Source organism: Mus musculus, chromosome 11 (assembly GCF_000001635.26).
Source record: "Mus musculus strain C57BL/6J chromosome 11, GRCm38.p6 C57BL/6J".
In the NCBI taxonomy this organism is placed as follows: Eukaryota; Metazoa; Chordata; class Mammalia; order Rodentia; family Muridae; genus Mus; species Mus musculus.
In genome coordinates this window covers 4,401,140-4,425,411 of record NC_000077.6, presented here as the reverse complement: position 1 = coordinate 4,425,411, position 24,272 = coordinate 4,401,140, and the positions used below count along the sequence as shown (strand labels likewise).

Genomic DNA, 24,272 nt, shown 5'->3' with positions numbered 1-24,272 from the left:
TGATGATTTAAGATGCCTCTATTAACTCATACATGGGTCAGTGACTTTATACAGATTTCTTTATATACTATGTCTTTCTTCCTTCATATGGGGAAGTGGGAGATCTCACATGGAGATGTTTGAGAATAACTTACACATTTGTGTTTAATATTTTTTCATTAAGAGGGAAAATAATAAAGAATGAAATTAGGAATGTGTTTAACTTGTTAGTTGAGATGGTCTCAGTGACATCTTAGATTATTTAGAGAGAATGGGATAAGGAAAAGAGACCAGAGTGGGAGTCTGCTACACTGCTCCAGAACTAGGACTGAGGGAACTATCCACATAGGATTCATGTATAAAGTGGGTGTTTAAACATCAAAACGTGCCATGCAGTGGCGGTGTACACCTTTGATCCCAGCACTCAGGAGGCAGAGCCAGGTGGATCTCTGAGTTCAAGGTCAGCCTGGTCTACAGAGTGAGTTTATGGACAGCTAAGGCTACACAGAGAAACCCTGTCTTGAAAAACTAAATTTTACAAATAAAAAAATAAAGGAAATGCTTTATTTAGCATGAAGTTTTCAGTATAACAGTGATGTTTCTTTTTTTCTAGACCTCAGTTTAAAAATTCTCCGGGAAGACAAAAAGTGTCCGGGGTCATTACATATTATTAAATGGTAAGTAAATTCTGTAAAATTGCCCATCAAACTTTATTTTCTAAAATCTTTTCCTAAAAAGAGAATACTTTATTAGCCCTCTTTCCTGAAAATTGTAGCAATTATTCAGTATTATTTTAAACTATTGATTTCATTTTAGAAGAAAATAGACTTATATAAAGAAAAAAAAATCCTAACTGCGATTATTCACTATATACCTTTGTGTTTACTACCATTCTGTGCTGGGAAGAGAGAGAACACTTCTGTGCTTCAGAGCTGTGTGTTATTTATAATATTCTATAGATATATGGGAATGGCTTGGGGTTTTAAAAGGTGGTTAAACAGAACGGGCAGAATGATTGTTAATTTATATACTGCAAAATAGAAGTGCAAACTAATTACATACTTGGATTTATTTTTTTGGCTGTTCATATGGGCTAAAGTGACATTGGATATTATTTCTTGACAGGATTCAAGGTTGTTTTGATGCTTTGGAAAAGAGATACGTAAGAATTTTTGAAAATTTACCTCCAAATTAAAGACTCATCTTTACTCCTTAAAAAAGTTTAGACATTTTATTTTGTAGTGTTTAACAGTATAGCAGTGCTTGCTTTTTTATTTGTTAGTCGATTTTCTTTTATTTTGTCTGTGTCGCCTCACTGTTGTCTCCCTTACAACAAATAGAAACGAAAGCTTCGTTTTCCTTTTTATATACGCATATCTTTTTTAACCACAGAATTTCCTCTGAAGTCACTGGACAAGATCCACAGGATGTGGGTTAAGGAAGACAAGAATCTGGTAGTTAGCACGTTGAACATGTTCTAAATAGCGGTGACTCGGTTTGCAGATGGAAAAGAAGAAATAGTTAAATAATGAAGTTTTACTCTATTTTATTTTGTTAATTATAACTCCTGTGTATAACTTTGAACTTTTAAAAGACACAGCCCAGATTTTAAGTGCGTATGCTCTCTCATGCTTCAGTAGACACGAATGAAGAATGTGAAGAATGAAGGCTCAAGGTCTGGCTGAAGAGATGCGATGCACCTGAATGAAACCCCTGCTCCTATGCTTGCTCCATTCCCCCAAGTCTTCACTCGTCAGCTCCACGTTAAGCTGCAGTGAAGAGGCTTGCCATTGTGTCAGTAATGTAGTCACGGAGTCCCTCACTCCTTCCCACCTTGGGTGAACAGTTACTCACATTCATTCCATTTTGACCCAGGGGACAGAGGGATACAAAGATAAGACAGATCAGGGAAGGGCTTAGAGACATGGCAGGAGGTGAGTGTTGCTCATATGAGGGCTAATGATTGCTAGTTATCTACTGGTTCAGCTGTACCTGTTGCTAAATTATTGGTTGTCTGGGGTCTGGGTTGAGAAAGAGACATTGCAGGATGAATTTGGCTTCTCGGCAGCGCAGCGGGATGGATTAGCCTCGGAAGTACTGAACACCTAGGAACTTTTCATAAGTTCTTTATTGTTACACAAAAAAGGCACTTTTAGCAAGACAATTTCCGCATAGCAAAACCTCTTATCTGATGTAGGAGTTGTGTGAAGGCCGATTACCTAAGCAGTTCAGTCAGGAGATTTCCTGGTTCGCCAGGTATGTCTTGGGACTAAGTTATGCAAAAACTCTGAATCCTTCAGAAGGGCAGCTCCAGAGATCTCAGCTAACCTGATCAAGGCCGTCCACGCGTGACAAGACCCTCTTTCACTCCAGAGATCTCAGCTAACAGTCCTGATCAAGGCCATCCACGCGGTGACAAGACCCTGTTTCTTACAAAGAAGAAAGGAGTGGGGGAAGAGGAAGAGGAGGAAGAGGAATAAAAAAGCAGGTCACTGGTGACGCAAGCCTTTAAACTCAGCACTCAGGAAGTAGAGGCAGGTCTCTGTGAGTTTCAGGCCAGTGGGACCTACTGAGTGAGTTCCAGGACTACCAGGACTGTTATATAGAAACCCTGTCTCAAGAAAACCCAAAGAAACAAAGAGTAGTTCAAGTAAAACCAGGTTTCAAGTAGCAAGTGCCCTTGGAAGATGTCCTGTTGAAGAACATGGTCTTACTAGTTATGAAATTCTGGGTACTTCCCCTATTGCCCCTCTCATCTCTCACAATTCCTGCTCGTGAACCACACTACATTCTTTCAGAAACTGAACTCTGATCATGTTATCCTTTATGCCTAAAAATTTCCCAGGAATTTAAAAAAGTGTTCAAAGCTGTTTGCACGATCGAGCAGGCCTGAATGTCCCTATTGATTTTCTAAGACACCCTCCCTCACTCCCATGCTCAGGCTACACGAAGACTCTCTAGGATGCCAGTATCTTCCACATACTGTTCCTCTTGCTCAAAAAGGTCTGTCCAGACCCTATGCATGGCCTGCCTAGCTCCATCTTGTCCTGCCGCTAAAATTGTCCCTCATTTGAGGGTTCCCCTAACACTTTGTGTTGTTTCTTCACAGCAGACCCTGAGTATAACAGTGTGGCCATGTGATTTTCTTACTGTTAGTTCCCCTTTCTAGTCGGCATGCATCTTGAGATCAGCGGCTAGCCATATTCTTTCTTCTTTTAATGTGACAATAAACTATTAATAGTTTTACTGTGTGGTCATAAAAATCAGTTATAAAGAAGAAAAAAAAAATCAGTTATATGCTAAAATAGCCACAAGGTGGCACTAAAGTTTTAGTCAACTGCTACAGAATTATGGTCCTCACGTTTTATATTTAAGAATTTATCATAGTGTTGATTCTATTTATGTCTGTATATTCAATATTCTTTAAAGCTGAGAGAATGTCTTTGTAGTTTTGTGATGTATAGAGAAAGGCACGAGTTTGTGAGACACATCAGAGTTTCTAAGTTGTTTACCTTGCTTGGTAAATTTTAAAAGGAGTACTTATTAGGGATTCTTGTGGTACATTTAATTTTGAACAATAATGGATTGTTTTGCATATCTTTTGGTTCCCGAATTAGAAAATAAGAAACTTTTTTTTGATAATCCTTCTTTTGTCCCAGTAAAGCCAGTGTTTGTAATAGAAATTGTTTGAATGGGTGAATTAGTTCCTTTTTCTGACCTTCTGAATATTTTCTCTCTGAAGTAATATTTGAATTAGTCTTCATCAGAATTGTCAATACTATAGTACAAACATATAATAACAGAGTTTTCTTTTCTCTTGAAGCTACACATGGCAGTATTAACAGTAAGTACAAACTTAAAGGCCAAGTCTCTGTCTCTGCATGAACTTTTGGCAAGTACAGCATTAAACAGGCATCTTTCCCGCTTCCCCTCGTGAGATTTATGACATTTTAGCATTTCAAAATTGGATATATCAGAACTTAAGATATTATAAATGTTCAGTATATTTCTTTGACATATATATTATTATATGAGAGAACATATCATATGAGAGAATATATCATATTAATGCTTAGGATTTAAATATATTTTTAGATATGTAACAGATCCAAAGTCTTTTGTTTGAAAGTTTTGTGGACTTTTTTTTTGAAGTTTTATATACCCATAGGTATAAAATGATTGTAGAAAATTGAGATACCATTGATAAAACATATTAATTATTTAAATATTTATGACATAACAAGTTAAGAATTTATTTGTACAGCTGGGCAGTGGTGGCACACGCCTTTAATCCCAGCACTTGGGAGGCAGAGGCAGGCGGATTTCTGAGTTCGAGGCCAGCCTGGTCTACAGAGTGAGTTCCAGGACAGCCAGGGCTACACAGAGAAACCCTGTCTTGAAACAAACAAACAAACAAACAAACAAACAAACAAATGAATTTACTTGTAGTTCAGTCATATTAATCAAAAATACTATGCATCAGTTATAAACTTCCTTATATTTAGTGTTCATAGAAAGTTGTAAAGATTCCGAGTTTTTAGTAAAATACGAGCTCATCCTATATCTAGCTAGAAATATGCCTAGCTGGTGCTCGGGACTCAGTTAGCACAGTACAAATTAAACTCTTCACAAAGACAGTGCATTCAGTGAGCAGCAATTAGTAAGTCTGGAAATTAAGTGCTTTTTATTTTCCCTTAAACAGCTTTACACAAATCCCAAGGAACCTGAGGTAAGAGGGTAGTGTATGTATACTATATTTAAGTATATTTATCTGAAATGAGGCTATCAATTATGTTACTAGACTACCACATAAACAGAGCAATTTATCATGAACTTTATGTTTCATTATAAATGAAACAAGTCTTTTATTATGAAAATATTTTTAGAAACTAGATTTTTTTGTTTTTAGAAACACCCAAAAACCAAAAAAAAAGCAGTTTAGAACTGAGGCTATTGGGCCGGGCCGGCAGTGATGGCACTCGCCTTTAATCCTAGCACTTGGGAGGCAGAGGCAGGCGGATTTCTGAGTTCGAGGTCAGCCTGGTCTACAAAGTGAGTTCTAGACCAGCCAGGGCCACACAGAGAAACCCTGTCTCGAAGAAAAAAAAGAACTGAGGCTATTTTTTATAACATGTCAATATTAAGATTCTCCTAATCATAAATGTATAAAAGTAATTTATTAATATATATTGTAGAACTAATAAGCATTTACTATTGTATGATAATAATAAAATATCTAATTATTTGCTTATGATCTTCTGGAAAAGTAAAAGCTACAGCATTACTCTGAGCTCGTGAGCACTGAACGCCCTCTGTTGATGCTCTCATAGACGCTGAGAGCGTTCCATCTCACTCTCATCTTTACATTCCTGAGCTTGCTTAGTGACTCCTGGACCCTGCTGCTGTTCAGATCTTTTGTGAAATCCTCTTTGGCTCACTGTACTAACTTCTACTTTTTCTAAAGTCCTTTCTAAGCAGAGCCCTGTTTAACCCTCTGGGTTGATTCCTATATTTCCTAAGGAGATGAGGATTTGGAGTTCCTGGGAGAAGCGTGTTGTTTTCTAGCTTGTAGAGTGACTAGCATTGCCTAAATACGACATAGTTACCTGTGCCACTTCCATGGCCTTTCTGCCTGTGACACGAACACAGAGTGAGAAGCCCTTTGTTTTCTCACCCGGTTTTGTCTCTCTCCTAGCTTTCTCCTCTTTTTTTCCCCTTGGTTTGAATTTTTCTTCTCTAAGCCAGTGTATTTAGTCTAACTGGCGACATTCAAAACTAAATTGTTAAATCCTTAGTATTTTCTCTGTGCAAGATTGAAAATAACCATGCAGGTGAGGAGAATAACTACTACACACAAGTGTATAGCAATTCCTTAATGCCCAAACTGGTCTTAGGTCCTTTTTTCTGAATCTCTCTCCCCCTTAAGCTGTTTCTAGAACCCACTATGTAGCTGAGAATCCCCTTGAATTTCAGATCCCGCTGCCTTCACCAAATGCCCCAGTTGTGTATACACAGTATTGAGATTACAAGATAGCACCATGCCTGGTTTACTGAGTCCTGGGGCTGGAACCCAGTCTTTGTGCTCTACTACCAGCTATCCCGATCTTTTTCTTCTAGTAAGTTTCAATTTTTTTTTTTTTAAATTAGGACTGATTTGTTTTTCTCATTCTTATTATGTTTCCCTATGCACACACCTCTCCTAGTTTGAAATCTGGTTAGTTTTGGTGCATGATCTTTTATTTATTTGCAGATTTTTTAAAATAATAAACTTTATTTTAAAAAAGAAATCAGTAGTTTTAGAGGTAAAACTTGAGTTTACCTCAGGATAAATCTGACAATGAGAATAAAGTGACTAAATTAGTTTTGATGCTAACATATAGAATAATGTGGTTTTGGGGGCTGGAGAGATGGCTCAGTGGTTAAGAGCACTGAGTGCTCTTCCGAAGGTCCTGAGTTCAAATCCCAGCAACCATGTGGTGGCTCACATTCATCCATAATGAGATCTGACGCCCTCTTCTGGTGTATCTGAAGACAGCTACAGTGTACTTAGATATAATAATAAATCTTTTAAAAAAAGATACTGTGGTTTTGAAAAGAGAGCGTTTTGTATGATAAGTTTCAAGCTATCCATGACCCAACAAAAATATTTTGAACACTTACCATTTCTTCTCTGTGGAAGCAATCCCTAAGTGCTACGTTTTCATAGCACACATCTAATTACTAAAAAACGGTAGACTATTTGAGTCTTTTTAAAAAAACTCCAAACAAAGTCAGTGATTGTATTAGTACTTTCCTGCTGCTCTGATAAAATGCCATCGCCAAGAGCAACTTAGAGAAGCGTTTATTTTGGCTTACAGTTCCAGAGAGGAATTCCTCATGGCAAGGAGGCATAGCAAGCAGCAGGTAGGCAGCAGGGGCAGGAAACCGAGTACTCACATCTTCAACCACAAACCCAAAGCAGAGAGAGCAAACTGGAAGTGGAAATGAGGTTATAAACTACCAAAGTCCACCCTAGTGACAAACTTCTTCCAGTCAGGTTCCTCCTACAGGTTCCACAACATCCCCAAACAGTGCCACCAACGGGGGCCAAGCGTCCAAATGTTCTGAGGGACATTTCTCATCAGATCACATAGCAGTGATTATTACACTTTCACTACTATGCCAGTTCTCCACTGTTCATAGTGTAGAAAGGCATGCCCAAGGTCCCACTGTTTTATGGCTTGGCTGCTGCCTAACATCAAGTCACTGAGAAAACTGTGGGGCTCTCTGACCTCATTCTCGTAAATAACCAGGAGACAACCTTTTCAGATCAACCTAATCTCTGTCATTTATTGATCCTGTGCCAATAGCTTGAGTCATCTCTGAAAGGATAACCTTCCCTAAACAAAATGGCACAAAAAATAACAGTAAAATATTTACTAGGAATAAAAATAAACTTTCCACTTGGGACTAAAATTTGCAGCACTCCTGTGAAGAATATATCAAGCACAACAGTTGAACAGCTTAGATCCAAGAGTTTTTCCTAATTCCGAAGCGGACAGAATTAGGAGCCGTGCACACAACTGTAGCACATTTGCATTTATACTTTTGTTCTGACTGCTGTCGTGAAAGAGAGCCTGAAAACTAAAGCGATAAGACCGACAACGAGCTTTTCTGTAGGCACACACTGAAGTGTGGGGGCAAATCAAGCAAACACGTCTTAATTTGTGATAAACCGTTAAGAATTACAGTTAGGAGTTGGGGCAGTAGAGTCCCGCACACGCCTTTAATCCCAGCTCTCAGGAGGCAGAAGCAGGCGGATCTCTGAGTCTGAGGCTAGTTTGGTCTATAGAGCAAGTTCCAGGGCAGCCAGGGCTACATAGAAAAACTATGCCTTGCAAAACAAAACAAAAACATTACATATATGAGTTTTATGAGCAGTGCTACCATGTGTTTCATTGTCTAGTCTTTTGTGCCTATGAGAGGTGATCACACAATTTTAACTTCCTGTTTCACTGAACAATAGGTGATCCTAAAATATGTGTTTAGAGACTTTGTTTTTATTCATTTGTTTGTGTGTTTGTTTGTTTTTGGGTTTTTGAGACTAAAGTTTCTCTGTACAGCCTTGGTTGTTCTGTAGACCAGGCTGTCCTTGAACTCACAGAGATTTGCCTGCCTCTGTCTCCTGAGTATTGGGTTTAAACTTGACCTAGAGACTTTTTTTTTTTTTAAAGTTTGTCTATTAAAGACCAGGTGTGTGGCACATACCTATAGTTGCAGCACTCAGGAGAGGCAGGAGGATCATTACTTTCAGGTTAGCTGCACAGCACAGAAAAACTCTATGTCAAGAGTGAATCCTTGTAAGATGAAATTCTTCTTGAAGATGAACTCTGGGTGTTTTTGTTAGTTTTGTATTTAGCACTGTTTACCGACATAAAGGGGACAGACCAAGTCTCTGACCTCTAGAAGCTTATATTTGTATGAAGAAGAATAACCAATGAGTAAATAGAACTTAGTAAAAGTCATTTAAGGTCGTAATGCTATGAAGAAAGTATGAAAGGTGTTGTGCTGGTCAGAAGGAGGGCTGAGATGCCAGTTTTAGATTGACAAAGCCATAGGAAACATCCCTGGGGGCTAGACTGCTGTTGGAGCTGAGATGGAATAAGGGCAAGCCACAGTAATGACAGGTAGAACAGCACTGAGGGCAACACCAGGTTCTGGAGTCAGACCGCAGCTCTACCACGTCCTCTCTCCATCAATACTGACAACAATGATGCTACCTCAGAGTGTTGGTGGCATAATCCGGAATATAGACACACTGAGACCCCAAGTCAGGAAGTGTTTATCGGCAGAAAAGAGACCCCGGATCTGTCTCATAAGTGAAAAAGGGAAATGGCAGAAGAGCTAAGTGGAGGAGAGGTGAGGAGGCTTTAGCACAAGGACAGTGAGAGGCCGGGGAGCAGTGACACGCTTTGATTTGTACTCGGAACGTTTCTTTTTGTTGTAGTCCGAGGAATTGGACTCAGGCCTTGCCTAGATCCTCCCCGACCCTTGCCCCCCCTTTTTAAAAATAACATTATTGAGATGACTAGCTCAGTATGCTACTCAGGTTGGCCTTCAATTGTGATTTCCCTGCTTCAGCTTCCTCAGTAGCACTTCCTGAGTGGAAGCATATGTAATGTGTACCTGGCCTGGTTTGTATTCAAAAACTCGTGGCTAGAGGACAGAGAATAAAGATCACATGGATGTGTGACTCACTTTGGAGACAGACCTGAGAAGTCTTTTCAGTGACTTGGAATAGAGAGTGAGAAACAGTTTGAAGATGGTGAACTTATCAAGAATTAACACTTTAAAATATTCTTTATATCTGTATTCATCTGTGTCTACGTGACTGTATGTGCATCATGTATGTGCAGTGCCCTTAGAATCCAGAAGTGGGTGTCAGATCCCCTAGGACGAGTTCCAGGAAGTTTTAAGCCTCCCAACTCCTCTGTAGGAGTAAAAAGTGCTCTTAACCTAAGCCATCTATCCAGCCCTGGGATTAACATTTTTTAAAAACAGTTATATATCTCAACAGTAAAACCACTGGTTTAGGAAACAAATAATAAAAATATGACCAACTACTTAAAGATCTCTTTTATTTACAAAATGCGTTCCCATAGTATTAAGAGGCTAGAGTTGACTAGAAGCAAGGACAGGTGAGAAGAATAGGCATTGTTTGCTTGGCAGGACAATTATACTTAGCATTGGCTAAGAGAGGACACTATGTCTAGCAAATCTGGAGTGAACCTGTTGCTCTTAGGCACCTGCAGCCACCTCTGATCTGACCTATTTTTTCTATTGTATTCACAAAACAGTCCCCTGAAAATAGGTTGAGCAGTTAGTTATAAAGGCAATTCTCTTATAACACTAACTCATTATAATCAGTCTCCTTAGGTTTAGGCAGGTATGAGCTGATTTCCAGGACTTGATCACCCGTGGTTAAGTTGTATACTAAAGATCAGCAGAGCTTTGAGCTCAGATCTTAGAGATAAGTAACAGGAATGTGAAAACTATTTTTGATCATCCCCATTTCCACATTGTCAGATGAGTGAGGGTCATAGTCTGTGTTCTGATTTCAATTCATACTCTCTTTAGAACTTCAGCTCTGTCTGCAAACCCTAATTTATCTAGGTAAACAGTTATTTTTAAGCTAAAGCATTTTAAATTGTGTGTGTGCATGTGCACGTGCACGCTTGTACATGTGCAGTTGTGAGTGGCAAGTGTATGGAGATCAGAGAACAACTTGAGGAGTCAGTTATTCTTCTGCTCTGGGTTCCTGGGATAAAACTTGGGTTTTCAGGCTTACAGTGTAAGCACTTTTATCCTCTGAGCCATGTCATCTGCCTGAAAGGACTATTTGAGTTTGTTTTTAATGAGGAAATTTGTTCTCTATATTCCATCACATCCTTACCAATGATGAGAGCAGATAGCAGTAGTAGATTCTAGTGAAGGAAATAAAATTCAGTCCCCTAGTTCCTCCATTCCCTTACTTCTCTAAATCACCACAGAGGCTTTCTAGGTGTCCTCATGGCTTCCCTGAATGTGTCCTTCCTTCCCTTCTTTCCTTTCTTCCTTCTATCCTTCTTTCCTTCCTTTTTCTTTTTCTTTCTTTTTCCTTCTCCGTTTCCCTTCCCTTCCCTTCCCTTCCCTTCCCTTCCCTTCCCTTCCCTTCCCTTCCCTTCCCTTCCCTTCCTTCCTTTCTTTCTTCCTTTTTTTTTTGAGAGATTTCTCTGCTTAGCCCTGGCTGTCCTAGAACATACTGATCTGCCTTCCTTTGCTTCCCAAGTACTGAGATTAAAGGCACGAACCACCACACCTGCACACTTCCTGTCTGTCTTAGACACTGTTCCTTTGCTGTGAAGAGACACCATGACCAAGACAACTCTTACAAGAAAAAGCATTTAACTGGGACTTACTTATAGTTTTAGAGGTTTAGTCTATTATTATCATGGTGAAGAACATGTCAGCACACAGCAGACACTAGAGCAGTAGTTAATGACTACATCCTGATCTGTAGGCCATGATTAGATGGGGGAAGATAGACAGACAGACAGACACTGAGCCTGGTGTTACCAGTGATACACTTCCTCCAACAAGGCTGTACCTCCTAATCCTCCTAATCCTTTCAAATAGATCCACTCCCATCCTGATGACTAAGCATTCAAATATTTGAGCCTATCAGGGCCATTCTTATTCAAATCAAAACATTGTCTGTATTCTTTTTTATTTGTTTAGTAGTTGTTGTTTGTTCTATTTAAATTTTGTATGTATGTATGTGTGTGTATGTATGTTTTTAAGATTTATTTATTTATTTCATGTAGGTGAGTACACTGTTGGTGTCTCCAGACACACCAGAAGAGAGCATCGGATCCCCATTACAGATGGTTGTGAGCCACCATGTGGTTGCTGGGAATTGAACTCAGGACCTCTGGAAGAGCAGTCAGTGCTCTTAACCGCTGAGCCATCTCTCTAGCCCATTGTCTGTATTCTCAAGGTATACAGAGAGATCTTTAAAAACTGCAAACCACTGATCTGTTTAAACTTTCAGTAGACTTTGATGAACTTAGAATAAAATCCAAAATCCAGCAGGGCATGGTGGCACACACCTTTAATCCCAGCACTCGGGAGGCAGAGGCAGGCGGATTTCTGAGTTCCAGGCCAGCCTGATCTACAAAGTGAGCTCCAGGACAGCCAGGGCTATACAGAGAAACCCTGTCTCGGAAAACAAAAACAAAAATCCAAAATCCATACTATTGTCAACATAGTCTCAGCAACATCTCTCATTTCCATCTAGTTGGCTTCTTTTTGGATTCTGAGAAAACATCCCTTCACAATCCAGAGCTTTTGCATTACTGTTCTGCCTATCTGAGGCACTGTCCACAGGTCTGCATATGACTGACTCCCTTTTTAAAAAAAAAATCTATCTATCTATCTATCTATCTATCTATAACTCCAGATTTTATTTCCCGCCCTTGTCCACCCTCTAACTGTTCCATATCCCATACCTCGTCCCTGTCCCCCTGTCTTCACGAGGATGTCCCCACCCGACCAGACCTCTAAACTCCCTGGGGCCTCCAGTCTCTTGAGGGTTAGGTGCATCTTCTCTGACTGAACCCAGACCTGGCAGTCCTCTGCTGCATATATGTTGGGGGCTTCATATAAGCTGGTGTATGCTGCCTAGTTGGTAGTCCAGTTTGAGAGATCTCAGGGGTCCAGGTTAATTGAGACTGCTGGTTCTCCTACAGGGTTGCCCTCCTCTTCAGCTTCCTCCAGCTTTTCCCTAATTCAACCACAGGGCTCAGCAGCTTCTGTCCATTGATTGGGTGCAAATATCTGCATCTGATTCTTCAGCTGATTGTTGGGTCTTTTGGAGGGCAGTCATGATAGGTCTCTTTATGAGTGCTCCATAGCCTCAGTCATAGTGTCAGGCCTTGGGACCTCCCCTTGAGCTGGAGCCCACTTTGGGCCTGTTGCTGGACCTTCCTTTTCTTAGGCTCCTCTCCATTTCCATCCCTGTAGTTCTTTCAGATGGGAACAATTATGGGTGAGAGTTTTGACTGTGGGATGGCAACCCACCCCCTTCACTTGATGCCCTGACTTTCTGCTGGAGGAGGGCTCTACAAGTCAAAAAATATTATATCTTCAGGAAAAATTTCCTGATCCTTCTAAGTCTAATGAGCCCTTCTTTCTCTCCACTATGCACTTTCTGCCATACTATCTGTTTTATGTTGTCCGGGGCACCAGTTCTATCTGAAATTACCTTGTTTTCTTCGTTTACTAGCTAGCTTTGTAGATTCTATGGAAAAAAATCTTCTCTGCCTTGTTCACCACAATGACTCTGGTTTTTAGCTTAAAGTAGATAATTTGATAAAAGATTGATTACATGAATGAATGATTCCTCAACAGGTGATATCTAATGGAAACAGTTGCTACCTAACTTATTTTTAGCTGAGAGGAGAGAGATTACGTTATCATTATATCTGAAACCACTACTCCTTGATAAAGTAATTCTGCGAGACAAACATACAGAAGAAACATAGGAAATAGTCAACAAGATGTTCCTTTTATGAGGTAAAAATCTGGTTTTGTTTCAAAATTAACTTCTTTCTCTGCTCTCTTTGGTTTTTCTAGAAAGTGACTGAGATATACCAATTCAGATTCAAATACACAAAAAAAGGAACCACTATGGACTTTGACAGGTAGACTCTAATTGTTTAATGAACATGAGAAATGTATAGGAGTACAGTAAATATAAGCTTCTATGTGGCCAGTGGAAATCTTACATCTTTTTGTAATTTTCTCATAGCCCTATAAAACCTCGCTATCACAAATAGAAATTATAATAATTGTTTTAAGGTCTGAGGTCAAGAAATTTGGCTGGTGAAAGTAGAGGCAATGGTGGATGTCATTGCTCTTAAAATTATATTAATAAAGGGCTGGAGAGATAACTGTGGTTAGAAAGCACTCTTCCAGAGGACCTGAGTTCAATTTCAAAGTCAGGTGGCTTACAACTGTCTGTAACTCCAACTCCAGGTGAATCTCGCCTCTGAGGATACCTGCACCCATGCACAGACCCACATGCAGGCACACACCTACAGATAATTAAAAATAATTCTTGAAGGAACAGAAGATTTAATGTAAAAATATGTTAATAAGGCTGTCAACATGATGTTAGATAAAGAACCCATATGACTGTCTCTAGCTATTAATCCAGTAGCCCTGTTGGCGTGCAAAGATGTCAATTTATTCCATTTTCAATAGAGGAATACTGAGCCTGAGGGAAAAGAAATTACTGGATTATTTGCCTATATGCACAAATGCTGTCAGTTGCTTATCCATACATATACACATACCATTTTCTATGTGTCATATGAGAAAACTCATATACACTTATTTTCCTATAAGTCTTTTGTTGTTTTGTTTTTTGACACAGGGTTTCTTTATGTAGCCCTAGCTGTCCTGAAACTCACTCTAGACCAGGCTGGCCTCAAACACAGAATCTGCTTGTCTTTGTCTCCAAGTTCCCCACCTAAAGGTGTAGACTACCACCACCTGGCACCATCAAATCTTAAAATCCATATTTTTAGATATAGTAATGGGTCAAAGAGCAAAACCAAGGAAAACCCTAGTGCATATGGAGATGTTTGCTAGGGAACGTCATTCATCTCTCAGAAGCTTTGGCTTCAGATCAGCCAGTGGGTATAGTGAACCAAGGGCTGCAGATGAGACAGGATAGAAGTTGATGACACAGAGTCTCTAAAAAGACTGCTAATGAAAGTCTTCAAGGGGAGATAGCTACCCTGAAAGGAACAATTCTGAAGAGAAATTGACCATATGCCTTCTTTCCAATAAGTTCTTAAGTATTCTCTCATTTGTGAGACTTGCAGAAAGTACTCAGATATAAAAAGAAAAGTCAGTTCCAGGAAGGATATTTAAAATACTAGCCACAATTAATTAGTATTTATATGCCGTTTTACAGGCTGTATAGTACTTTGCCTTTTGTTTTGTTCTGTTTTTCAAGACAGGGTTTCTCTGTATAGCCCTGGCTGTCCTGGAACTCACTCTGTAGACCAGGCTGGCCTGGAACTCAGAAATCCGCCTGCCTCTGCCTCCCAAGTGCTGGGATTAAAGGTGTTCGCCACCACTGCCCAGCGGTACTTTGTCTTTAAGGCAGCATCTCATGTGGCTCAGGCTGACTTTGACTTAACATATAGGCAAGGTTGTGCTCTACCGTGCCGAGCTGTATATGACATACTTCATGCTTCCCCCTACCCCCACATAAACAGTTATCCTTACTCTCCAAAACTCCAATATACATATTCTGGACAACCAGATTAATCTTTTTGTTTGTTTTAGAGATACATATGCTGAAAGGTAAACAATAAAGCAAATGGGTAAAATTTCCAGATACTCTAAAGGTGAGAAGATAATATGCAGTATAAATTTCTAGAAAATTACTTAAATGAGGGTCCTTAATATGATCTTCTGATGTTTCGTGAGGCTTTATGAGCTACATAGCTATACCCCTTCATTCTGATTAAAAATCTGATTTAAAAAGTTGATGGAAATTGATAGAAAAGGTAAAGTAATCCAGTTAATATGTTTGTTTACTTTGTGATCTCTCACTGCCTCCAAAAATTAGGGAGAGACCTAACAGTTTAAGAACTTGGGATTATTTTGCAGTTCTAAGTGCCAATATGTTCAAGGTACTGCAAATATATAGCCATTGTAGCGTGTCCTTGAAGACACTCAAATGTGAGACTAATTGGGAAGAAAACTTTGTACAGAAACAAGAAAATTTGAGTTAGAAGATTAGCCGAGCTCTCTCATTCATTTATTAATTCAGCAAATCTTTATTGAGTAGGTGAATACCAAACCTAGTACTATGGAGATGAAAGATTTAGCCGTTCATAGTCTATATTGGGACAGATAATTCTTCGGAGGGGAGGTGCAGAATATAGGGGAGACCTCTCGAGGAGCTGGCCCATGAGCTAGGTAGGTGCTGTGGGAGCATCAGGATGAGAGACAGAAAGTACAATACGGCTGCAGATGTGTGTGGTTGAAACAAACTGGGTGACAGCTGTGGGGGTGGGTGGGGGTGAAGAATAGTTGTACATGCGCCATCTCTCACCTTTGGTTCAAAGCTGACAGGTGTAATAGAAAACTTTAGCATAAAGGTGACATAAGCAGACCCTCCTATTGGGAATAGTATTTTGCCTGCAGTATGGAGAATGTCTTCAAGTGTAGACAAAAAAAGAAAGCCAGAAGACTAGATGCTTTAGTAACCTATGTCGGAGTGAGGAGGGGATTTCTTTGAGAGACAATCAGATGGTAGATAAGCATAGAGCTAGAGACTGATTTCATGCTTGGAGAGCTGCAGAGATAAGCTTATCTCACAAATGGGCTACCTGACCTAGAATGTGTGCAAATGACTTGACCGAGGTCATACAGCTGATATTAGATGCCAGGTCACCTAATTACAAATCCATTGTTCTCATTACTAGAACATGTGACTATTTGAAAGTCAAAAATTTAAAATGATACTTAAAATGCATCAAGAGTATCTGCTATTCAGAGATTCTGTACATATACATTGCAGAAAATACTATTATTCCCTTGTTATCTCTTAAAAACTGTCTACCAAATGTCCTCATGTTTAATTTATTAGATGACATAGCTAAAAGTTGTGTTGTTTTGGAGTGTACTGTGAATGTTATACGTGATTGAAAGGTGCCATTTTTCTGTGACTACAGCAGCAGCACAAGCTTTGAAAGTGGGACAGACAGTGAAGATATTAAGAAAGCCTGTTCCCTACTAATCCGTCAATTGTATATACTGATGCAGAATCTTGGACCCCTTCCGAATGATGTTATACTTACTATGAAACTCCATTATTATAACTCAGGTAGGTAGAGACCTTGGTTAAATTCCCTGTTAAGTGCGCAGGTGATGTTGTGTATGAGTAGAAGGATTTGTGGGCATCTGGAAGATGTTTTTACTGTACATGAAGTAGTTATGTCACGTACTCTATTGAAACTTAATTTGAAATATTTTTGTCCTTTCTGCAGTGACCCCACATGATTACCAACCCCCTGGCTTTAAAGAAGCGGTGAATTCACACTTCCTGCTGTTTGAGGGGGAGCCTGTGAGCCTTCGAATGGGTTCAGTCTCCTCTGGCTTTCACAGCATGAAAGTAAAAGTCACAACGGAGGCCACCAGAATGCTCGATGGGGAGAACAGTGTCAGTCAGGACGATGGCACTACTGAGATAGCTCATCAGGGGCTAGACTGTGACGAGGAAGAGGAGGCCTGCGGCAGTCAAGTAAGGCCAACTTTTAGTGACCCTTCATTGTTTTACTTAAACACAGGTGACATTTCCAGTTTGTATTTAGGTCATGTCACAGTAACAGAGTCCAGTGGAGCATGCCAGCTATGAAAACTGAAACAAACTAGCTTGTGACGTCAAGGACTTTTTAGTAAAACCGTCCTTCTAGAAGGAAATCTATGCTGTTGTATGAGATTGTCTAGCAATAAGAAAAATTCCTAGAGTGTTTTTATAGTACTTAAAAATATTCTAAGTATCGGGTTTGTTCATACTCAATAGAAGTATACATTAGCTCTTAATTAGTAGTAACTGGACATGAGGGCTAGGGAGGAACATTTTTATGGATTAACCTGAATCAGAGAGAGAGAGAAAAAAGAAATAACAACATCTATGACAAGCATTGCGGTTTGATTGCTGGGGAGAGCTGAGGGGTTGAGAGCTTGCAGCCAGTCCCAGTGATAAGTAGAGCTTAGAGCCTTTGACTTTGCTTGTTTCTATAATACCTTAACTGTGGACTTACTAAGGCTTTGTTTTGTAGTAGGAAGGTCCATACCATGATTTAGTAGTTGTCTGGATAATAATGTTTGCTGTGTGCTAACACTGTAGGTGAAGGATTCTGAAACAAAAACATTTTCTGGCTGTTTAGTGGAAAGGGAAACTATAAAGATATTTGTTGTTGTTGTTGTTGTTGTTTTAAGATCCTGCTTTTAAAAGATGACTGTAGAAGCTGTAGAGTTGGCTTAGCAGTTAAGAGCACTGGCTGCTTTTCCAGTGGACCCAGGTTCTATTCCAAGCACCTATGTGGCAGCTAACAGCCATCTGTAACTTTAGTTCCAGGGGATCTGACACCCTCTTCTGGCCTCCATGGGTACCAGGCACACACATGCAGGCAAAATATCCACACATATAACAGTAATAACATCAACACGAGTTTGATGGCTTACCACACTGGGCAGCTTCTAAAAGTGCCTTCTAAATCTTTAGCTCAGCATTAGTTTAGTATATTGAAAGGGAGATCCTAGTCTTAATTCAGTTACTATGACAAATGTAACCAAACAACAGGTTTTTAATGTTTTTTTTTAAAGCTTTTTCATTGTGTCGGGCATGAAAATAACTAGATTCTAGTGCATTATTTTTCATTTGATTCCATGTCAAAACAGACATAGTTAGCATGGCAAAGCTAAACATAATAACAACAATAATAGTGGATAAGAGAATAATGAGACTATTTTTTATTTTTATTATGAAGAAAAAACTTAACAGCTGTACTAGAGCATGCCATTAATTCCAGTACTTGGGAGGCAGAAGCAGGGAGATCTCTGTGAATTCAAAGTCAGCCTAGTGAGTTCCATGAAAGCCAAGGATACACAGAAAAAACCCTATCTTAAAAAAAAACAAAGAAAAAGAACTAAAGGAAGAAGAAAGATTTTAAAGGGACTGGAGAAATGGCTCAGTGGTTAAGAGCTGATACCCTCTTGCAGAGGACTCAAGTTTCATTCCCAGAACCTATGTCTGATAGTTCACAACTACCAATAACTTCATCTTCTAGGGGGATCTGTCACCTCTAGACTCCATGGGTACCCATACTCATATGTGCATACCCACATATGCACATACCCTTCACACGTGTGTGTGTGTGTGTGTGTGTGTGTGTGCGTGCGTGTGTGTATAAATGTAAATACTTTCTATCAAGACTATACAAAGTTAAAAAGGCAGGCATGCTTGTACATGTCTCCAACCTTAGGAGCAAATGTGGGGATAACAGAAGTTTATGAGCAGCCTCTGTTAGATAATACGTTTGAGGTCAACTTGGGCTATCTGAGACCAGAAAACCAAAAAGAAAAAAAAAGCAGATTGTCCTTCTCTTTTGCCAAATACATGTAAGCAGAGCAGCCTGCCAGGGAAAGAGGAGTGGCAGGGTCTGGACTTGCTGAGAGGATTCATTGACGCAAGTACCACTGACATCCTCACTAAACCATCCTCGTGTTTCCTCCTAGAAAGTCCTCACGTCCACATTCTGACACACAGATACAAGGAACTTTCATCTTTATTACTTTAAAACATTTTTGAGAAGAGTTCTCTTTATAGCTCTGACAGTCCTTCCTTGTAGTTTTGCCATCTTGTAGAGTATTAGTTTGAGTAAATATATAGATAGACTCTGTCATTTCTGTCTTTTGCTGGACTGTCAAGAATGTGATCTCATTATTGTGTATTTTTCCTTTCCACTGCTGTATTCTACTCAGTTTTGTTTGTTCAGGGGTTTGTTTTGTTTTGTTGTTGAGACAGTTTCACTATGTAGCTCTGACTGGCCTGGAACTTGTTCTATAGACAAGGCTGGGCTAGAACTCATGGAAATCTGCCTGCTTTGCCCTCCTCCTGTACTGGAGTTAACTCTGTGTACATTAGATTGACCCTTATTTTCCTTTGAGACAGAATCTGTGTTGCCTAAACTAATCTTAGGTTTCTGACTTCAAGTGATCCTGGTCTATGGGGACATGCTTCAGTCTCTCATGTCACTGAAAGGTCGCTCCTGTCTAGATATTGTAGTCTGGCTGGCCTAGAACTCATAAAGAGCCACAAAGCTCTACCTCCACATCTATACGCACACTTACTGGTACATGCAAATGAGTGTCTACAGGGAAAATAGTAGTTTTAGATTTGTTTTAATCACTGCTCTATTACTATTACGAGATACCATGATGTGTCTCTGTGACGAGACAGCTTATAAAAGCAAACATTTAATTGAGGGCTTGTTTACAGTTTTAGAAGGTTAGTTCATTATCATCATGTCAGGGAAGATGGCGGCATACAGGCAGGCACTGGAACAGTCTCTGAGAGCTATATCCTGATCCATAAGTAGAGAGGACTCTAGACTTGGCATGGGGTTTTAAAACCTCAAAGCCCACTCCAACTTCTTCCAAGAAGGCCATACCTACTCCAACAAAGCCACACCTCCTAATTGATCTAATTCTTCTCAAATAGTGCTAGTTCCTGATGACTAAGCATTCAAATATATGAGCCTATGGGCTCTTATTCAAACCACCACAGGTTTACACATTTTCAACTTTGTTAGAAAGGACAAAATAGTTTTCCAAAGAACTATACCCATATTTATTATACCAACAGTGGAAGACAGACCTCATATTCTGTAAGCACTTATTATTGCAGAGTTCATGTTTTCAGTGTCTGCTTGGTATGCTAGCACCTCATCATTTTAGCGTATTTCTTATTGTTGATGCTTGAGCATTTTTTCATTAGTCATTCTGGTTTTCTGGTGCATTGAATTATCTTTCTTTATTCATATAAAAATATTCTGGGGCTAGAAAAATAGCTCAGTGGTAACAATTTATACTGCTCTTCCAGAGTCCTTGAATTCAGTCCCTAGCACCCATGTCAGGGGGGATCATGATTGCCTGTAACTCCAGCTCCAGAGGGACCTATTGTCTAGCCTCTGAGGGCACCTGTATTGTGTGTACAGCAGACAGACAGACATATATGCACAATGTACAAAATTAAAAGAAAAAATATTCTGATAATCATTCTTTTTTACTTATTTATGTTACAGTAATTTGTCTGTTTTTGTGGCTTGTCTTATCTTCTTTAAGTGGTCTTTTGGTAAAGAAAGGCTGTTCATTTAATGTAGTCTAATCTTTTATTCTGACATTCTTAAGAAATTATCTACTTAAATATACATATATACACTTTAAACTCTCACCTTTCTTACTCTCTAGCCCTCCTTCTCTCTTTCTCTTATCCCCTCTCTCCACATGGCCATGGCCGGCCTCTCTCCCTTTTTCTACCTTCTCTCTTTCCCCCTGCCTTTCTACAATAAAGCTCTAAAACCATAGACTGTCTCTCTGCTCATCAAGGCCCACCATGCTTGAACGATGAGATAGGCTTTCCTCTAACAAGCCCCCGTCTAACCTCCTACTGAAAGGCCTTCCTGTGCCACCAACTGGACTAAGGACTCTCGCCTGTGTGGGAACCACACAGCACCTCCCTCTCTCCCCACCCTCTCCTCCCTTTGGCCCTGGACTGAGCCATCCCCCGGGGTTGGGGGTGGGGGCATTCTGTTCTCAGGTCTTCCCTGTGTCCAGTGGTGTCTGGGATGCCCGAGGCTGAGAACCTGTTATCTAGAACTGCCTCTTGTCCACCACCTGCCTAGCTGGGGAATTCCAAGAATGTGAGCACAGTACACATGGAACCAGCTGAAGTTGCCTCAGAAAGCAATGGTTGTGTGGCATGCTAGCTAAGAACAGAGAGATGTGTTGAAGTTCACCACATAGAATAATTTCTCTTGTGAGCTCTATTTAAAACTCAAGACCATCAGAGTTACAGATCCTTGCTGGCACAACTCCAGGTTGAATTCTGTACCATCAGCTATTCAAGGACTCCATTAGAATACCAATTGCTTCCTCAAATATGTAACCTTTGCCTGATGAAAGTTCCCTTGCTCTGAACATAATGGAGTATCACTTGGAAGTGACAACTTACATATTCAATAAAAATGAGGTCTTTTTTATTAAAAATACACACACACACACACATATATATACATATATACTATCTACCTCATACCATAAATGAAATAATCTCTGTGTGTTTGTGTGTGTGTGTGTGTGTGTGTGTGTGAGATTTCATTTATGGTATGAGGTAGCTCAGACCCCTTTACAGTTTTATGTCTAATTATTTTATGCATGCAGACAAATAAATAACTTAGTGATACAGCTCAGTAAACAGACACAAACCAAACAGTAGGGACGGCTGGGACATGGGTCAGGCAAGCAAGATGCCCAGGGGAGAGAGTGAGAGCCTCCTTAAGTTGTTCTCCCTGGGTTCTTGCTTGTCTCAACACATCTTGGCCCTGCTGAATAGTCTGACAAAAGCATCAATCAGATCAAGAGGTGGGATACTACCAGCTGCTTAGAAACATAGTTTTAACCTCACAGTTCATACTCCAGTTAGCAAGAGCATTGGCATCCTTCCTTCTGTTAGCATGCATTTTTTGTTCATGCTGTCGCTGGTATCCATTTGGATGTGCTCTGACTTGGGGTCACTAGGACAGGCACTGCTAAGACTTCTGGTGCTCGGTGCTCGGTCAGGACATATTGACGGTGGGAATCAGGTTGGAAGGAGTGGACAGCTGAGTCAAAGGGCATGCATGCAGTTAGCCCGGCTAGGTACAGCTTCCCAAGCGCTTGTGCCGAGGTCCACACAGCTGCTTTGCATCTTCATCCACTTTGGCGATTTCTATCATTTTTATCAGGTATATTTTGTATGCTGAGCATATTTCATCTTGTTAGGGATAAGCATTCTAGTGGGTGGCAGTGATGAGTTGTTGTGGTTTTCATTTTTGTTTCCCTTCTGAATAGTGAAAGTCAGCACACTTGTCTGACTCACTGATGTGTAGGAATTCTACAGATACATTCTGTAGAGAAGTAATCCTCCAAAACAAGTGTATAGTAAATATCTTAACTTCATAAATGTCCTTTTCACTGTTTTATAGAGATATTTTATGAACAGTTCTTTTTTTTTAGAGGAATATAAAACAATTTCTTGACTGCTGTTCACCATTATTTACAACAAAGTATACAATATGCAGTTGAATAGCATTTGGTAATATGAAATGATTTTCTTGGTGTCTATTGAATCAGTAATCAAGAACTGGAAAGGAATGAGTCAGGGTAAAGAAAAAATGTACAGGTCAATAATTTATACCAAAATTTTGAACAGAAGTTTCTAATTTTAGAAGAATTCAACTTGTTAGTCTTTTCAAGCGACATTCAGCAGAATGAAAAGTATTTAGAATACTTCTTAAGAAACGTTTGTTAAGGACCCTTCGTTAGACAAGGGTTCAGTGCCCTTTTTGGGCTCTGTGGGCACTACACACACATACACAGAAAAATAATTTTTAAATACTTAAAGAAAAGAAATTCTAGTCTACTCCAGAGCTTACAGAGGCATACTCTGTGTCCTTCTCTAAAGGGACAGTAACCTAGCAGTAACCACAGGGAAAGAAGTTTTGTTTAATTATGGTGGAGTGTGCACATATGAGACACTGGCTTCAGTTTGCCTTAGTGCTGGGATAGGAGTGAAGGGAAACAGAAACAAAGATCACCATAAATATATATATATACATACACACACATGTATATACACATATACACATATGCATGTGAACATATGAGTACCTGGCCTTTTTCTCAGTCACTTTTGGCTATACTTGGAGTTATTTATGATGCTTTCACAGATTGGGAATCTATTATGTTTCTGTAGTTGTTTGCCTCTTTTCCATCTGGTGCTATTTATTTGAGTCCCTTTATTATTATATATGCCCCAAATCAGTATTTTTTAAAAAGTTAGGTTTTGATTGTGCTGTTCACATCTATTGCTTCTCTTTTCTTTTACTCATGGTTTCTTTTCTGTTTGTTTTCTCCCTGACCACACATTGATCTTCCCACCCATGTGCAGACGTGCATACCTATAGGGTCCTCACAGTACCATTGGTGTACAGATGTACACATCTGTCTTAGTCACTGTGAAGACACTGTGACCAAGGCAACTCTTGTAAAAAGAAAGCATTTAAATGGGGACTTGCTTACAGTTTCAGAGGTTTAGTCCATCTTGATGGGAGTATGGTGGCTTGCAGTCAGGCACTGGAACAGTAGCTAAGAGCTAGCTACATCCTGATCTGTAGGTGAGAAGACTTTAGACTTGGCATGGGCTTTTGAAACCTCAAAGCCCAAAGACACTTCCTCCAACAAAGCCACGCCTACTTATTGGTCTAATTCTTTTCAAATAGTGCTAGTCCGTGCTGACTAAGCATTCAAGTATATGACCCTATGGAGGCCATTCTCATTCACACCACCACAGTACCTACAAGTCTCTATCAATGCACAGACTTGTATTCCCTATAGGTCCCTCATTTTACTCTCTAAATGGAATTTCAATCATTTTCCTCTCAGGCTTACTATCTGTGGCACTAGGCACTGCCACTCTTCCAAACAACCAAGATGTTTAACCTCCATCCTCTCCTTACTCCTCACATCCTTTTGGATCGTGTTTCAGTCCGCTCTGTTTTGAAATACTTCTCAAGCCCGGCCCTATCCGACCATGCTGACTCAGGCCGTGAGGCTTTCTTGGTGAGTAACAGCTACAGTTCCTGACTGGGTCTCTCTAACATTCAGTCTGTCTTTCAGAGTGCCAGGAATGAAGGTATTTATCATTCTCAAATACTTCAAATAGTATTGTTTGTGTAATTTCAAGAGGCATAAAGATGCAGTGTATGAAAATAGCAGTTGTGAGCAGAGCAGAGGTAGGGAAGAGGGTAATGTGATAAAGCTCTTTGGCTGCTTTCGGTGGTAAGAATGGAACCAGGCCTTGTGCATGCTAGGCTTGTGTTCTATTACTGACTATAGCTACAGCCTGAAAGAGCTTTTTAAAACAA

The 24,272-nt window shown here is 39.8% G+C and overlaps 1 protein-coding gene across 7 annotated transcripts in view; it reads left to right on the top strand.

Annotated features, from left to right (window-relative positions):
* Hormad2 (HORMA domain containing 2) overlaps window positions 1-24,272 on the top strand; it is a 95,398-nt gene that overhangs the window by 15,787 nt on the left and 55,339 nt on the right. For 5 of the 7 annotated variants that reach the window (XM_011243780.3, XM_011243777.3, XM_011243779.2 and 2 more), the window contains 7 exons: window positions 593-656; window positions 1,105-1,141; window positions 3,803-3,823; window positions 4,682-4,708; window positions 13,132-13,199; window positions 16,254-16,405; window positions 16,569-16,822. In XM_011243780.3, the coding sequence (XP_011242082.1) occupies window positions 593-656; window positions 1,105-1,141; window positions 3,803-3,823; window positions 4,682-4,708; window positions 13,132-13,199; window positions 16,254-16,405; window positions 16,569-16,822 (623 nt within the window). Of the gene's footprint in view, window positions 1-592; window positions 657-1,104; window positions 1,142-3,802; window positions 3,824-4,681; window positions 4,709-12,576; window positions 13,072-13,131; window positions 13,200-16,253; window positions 16,406-16,568; window positions 16,823-23,790; window positions 23,963-24,272 lie in introns of those variants that run through there. The other 2 variants (XM_017314817.2, XM_017314818.1) reach the window with 2 other exon arrangements.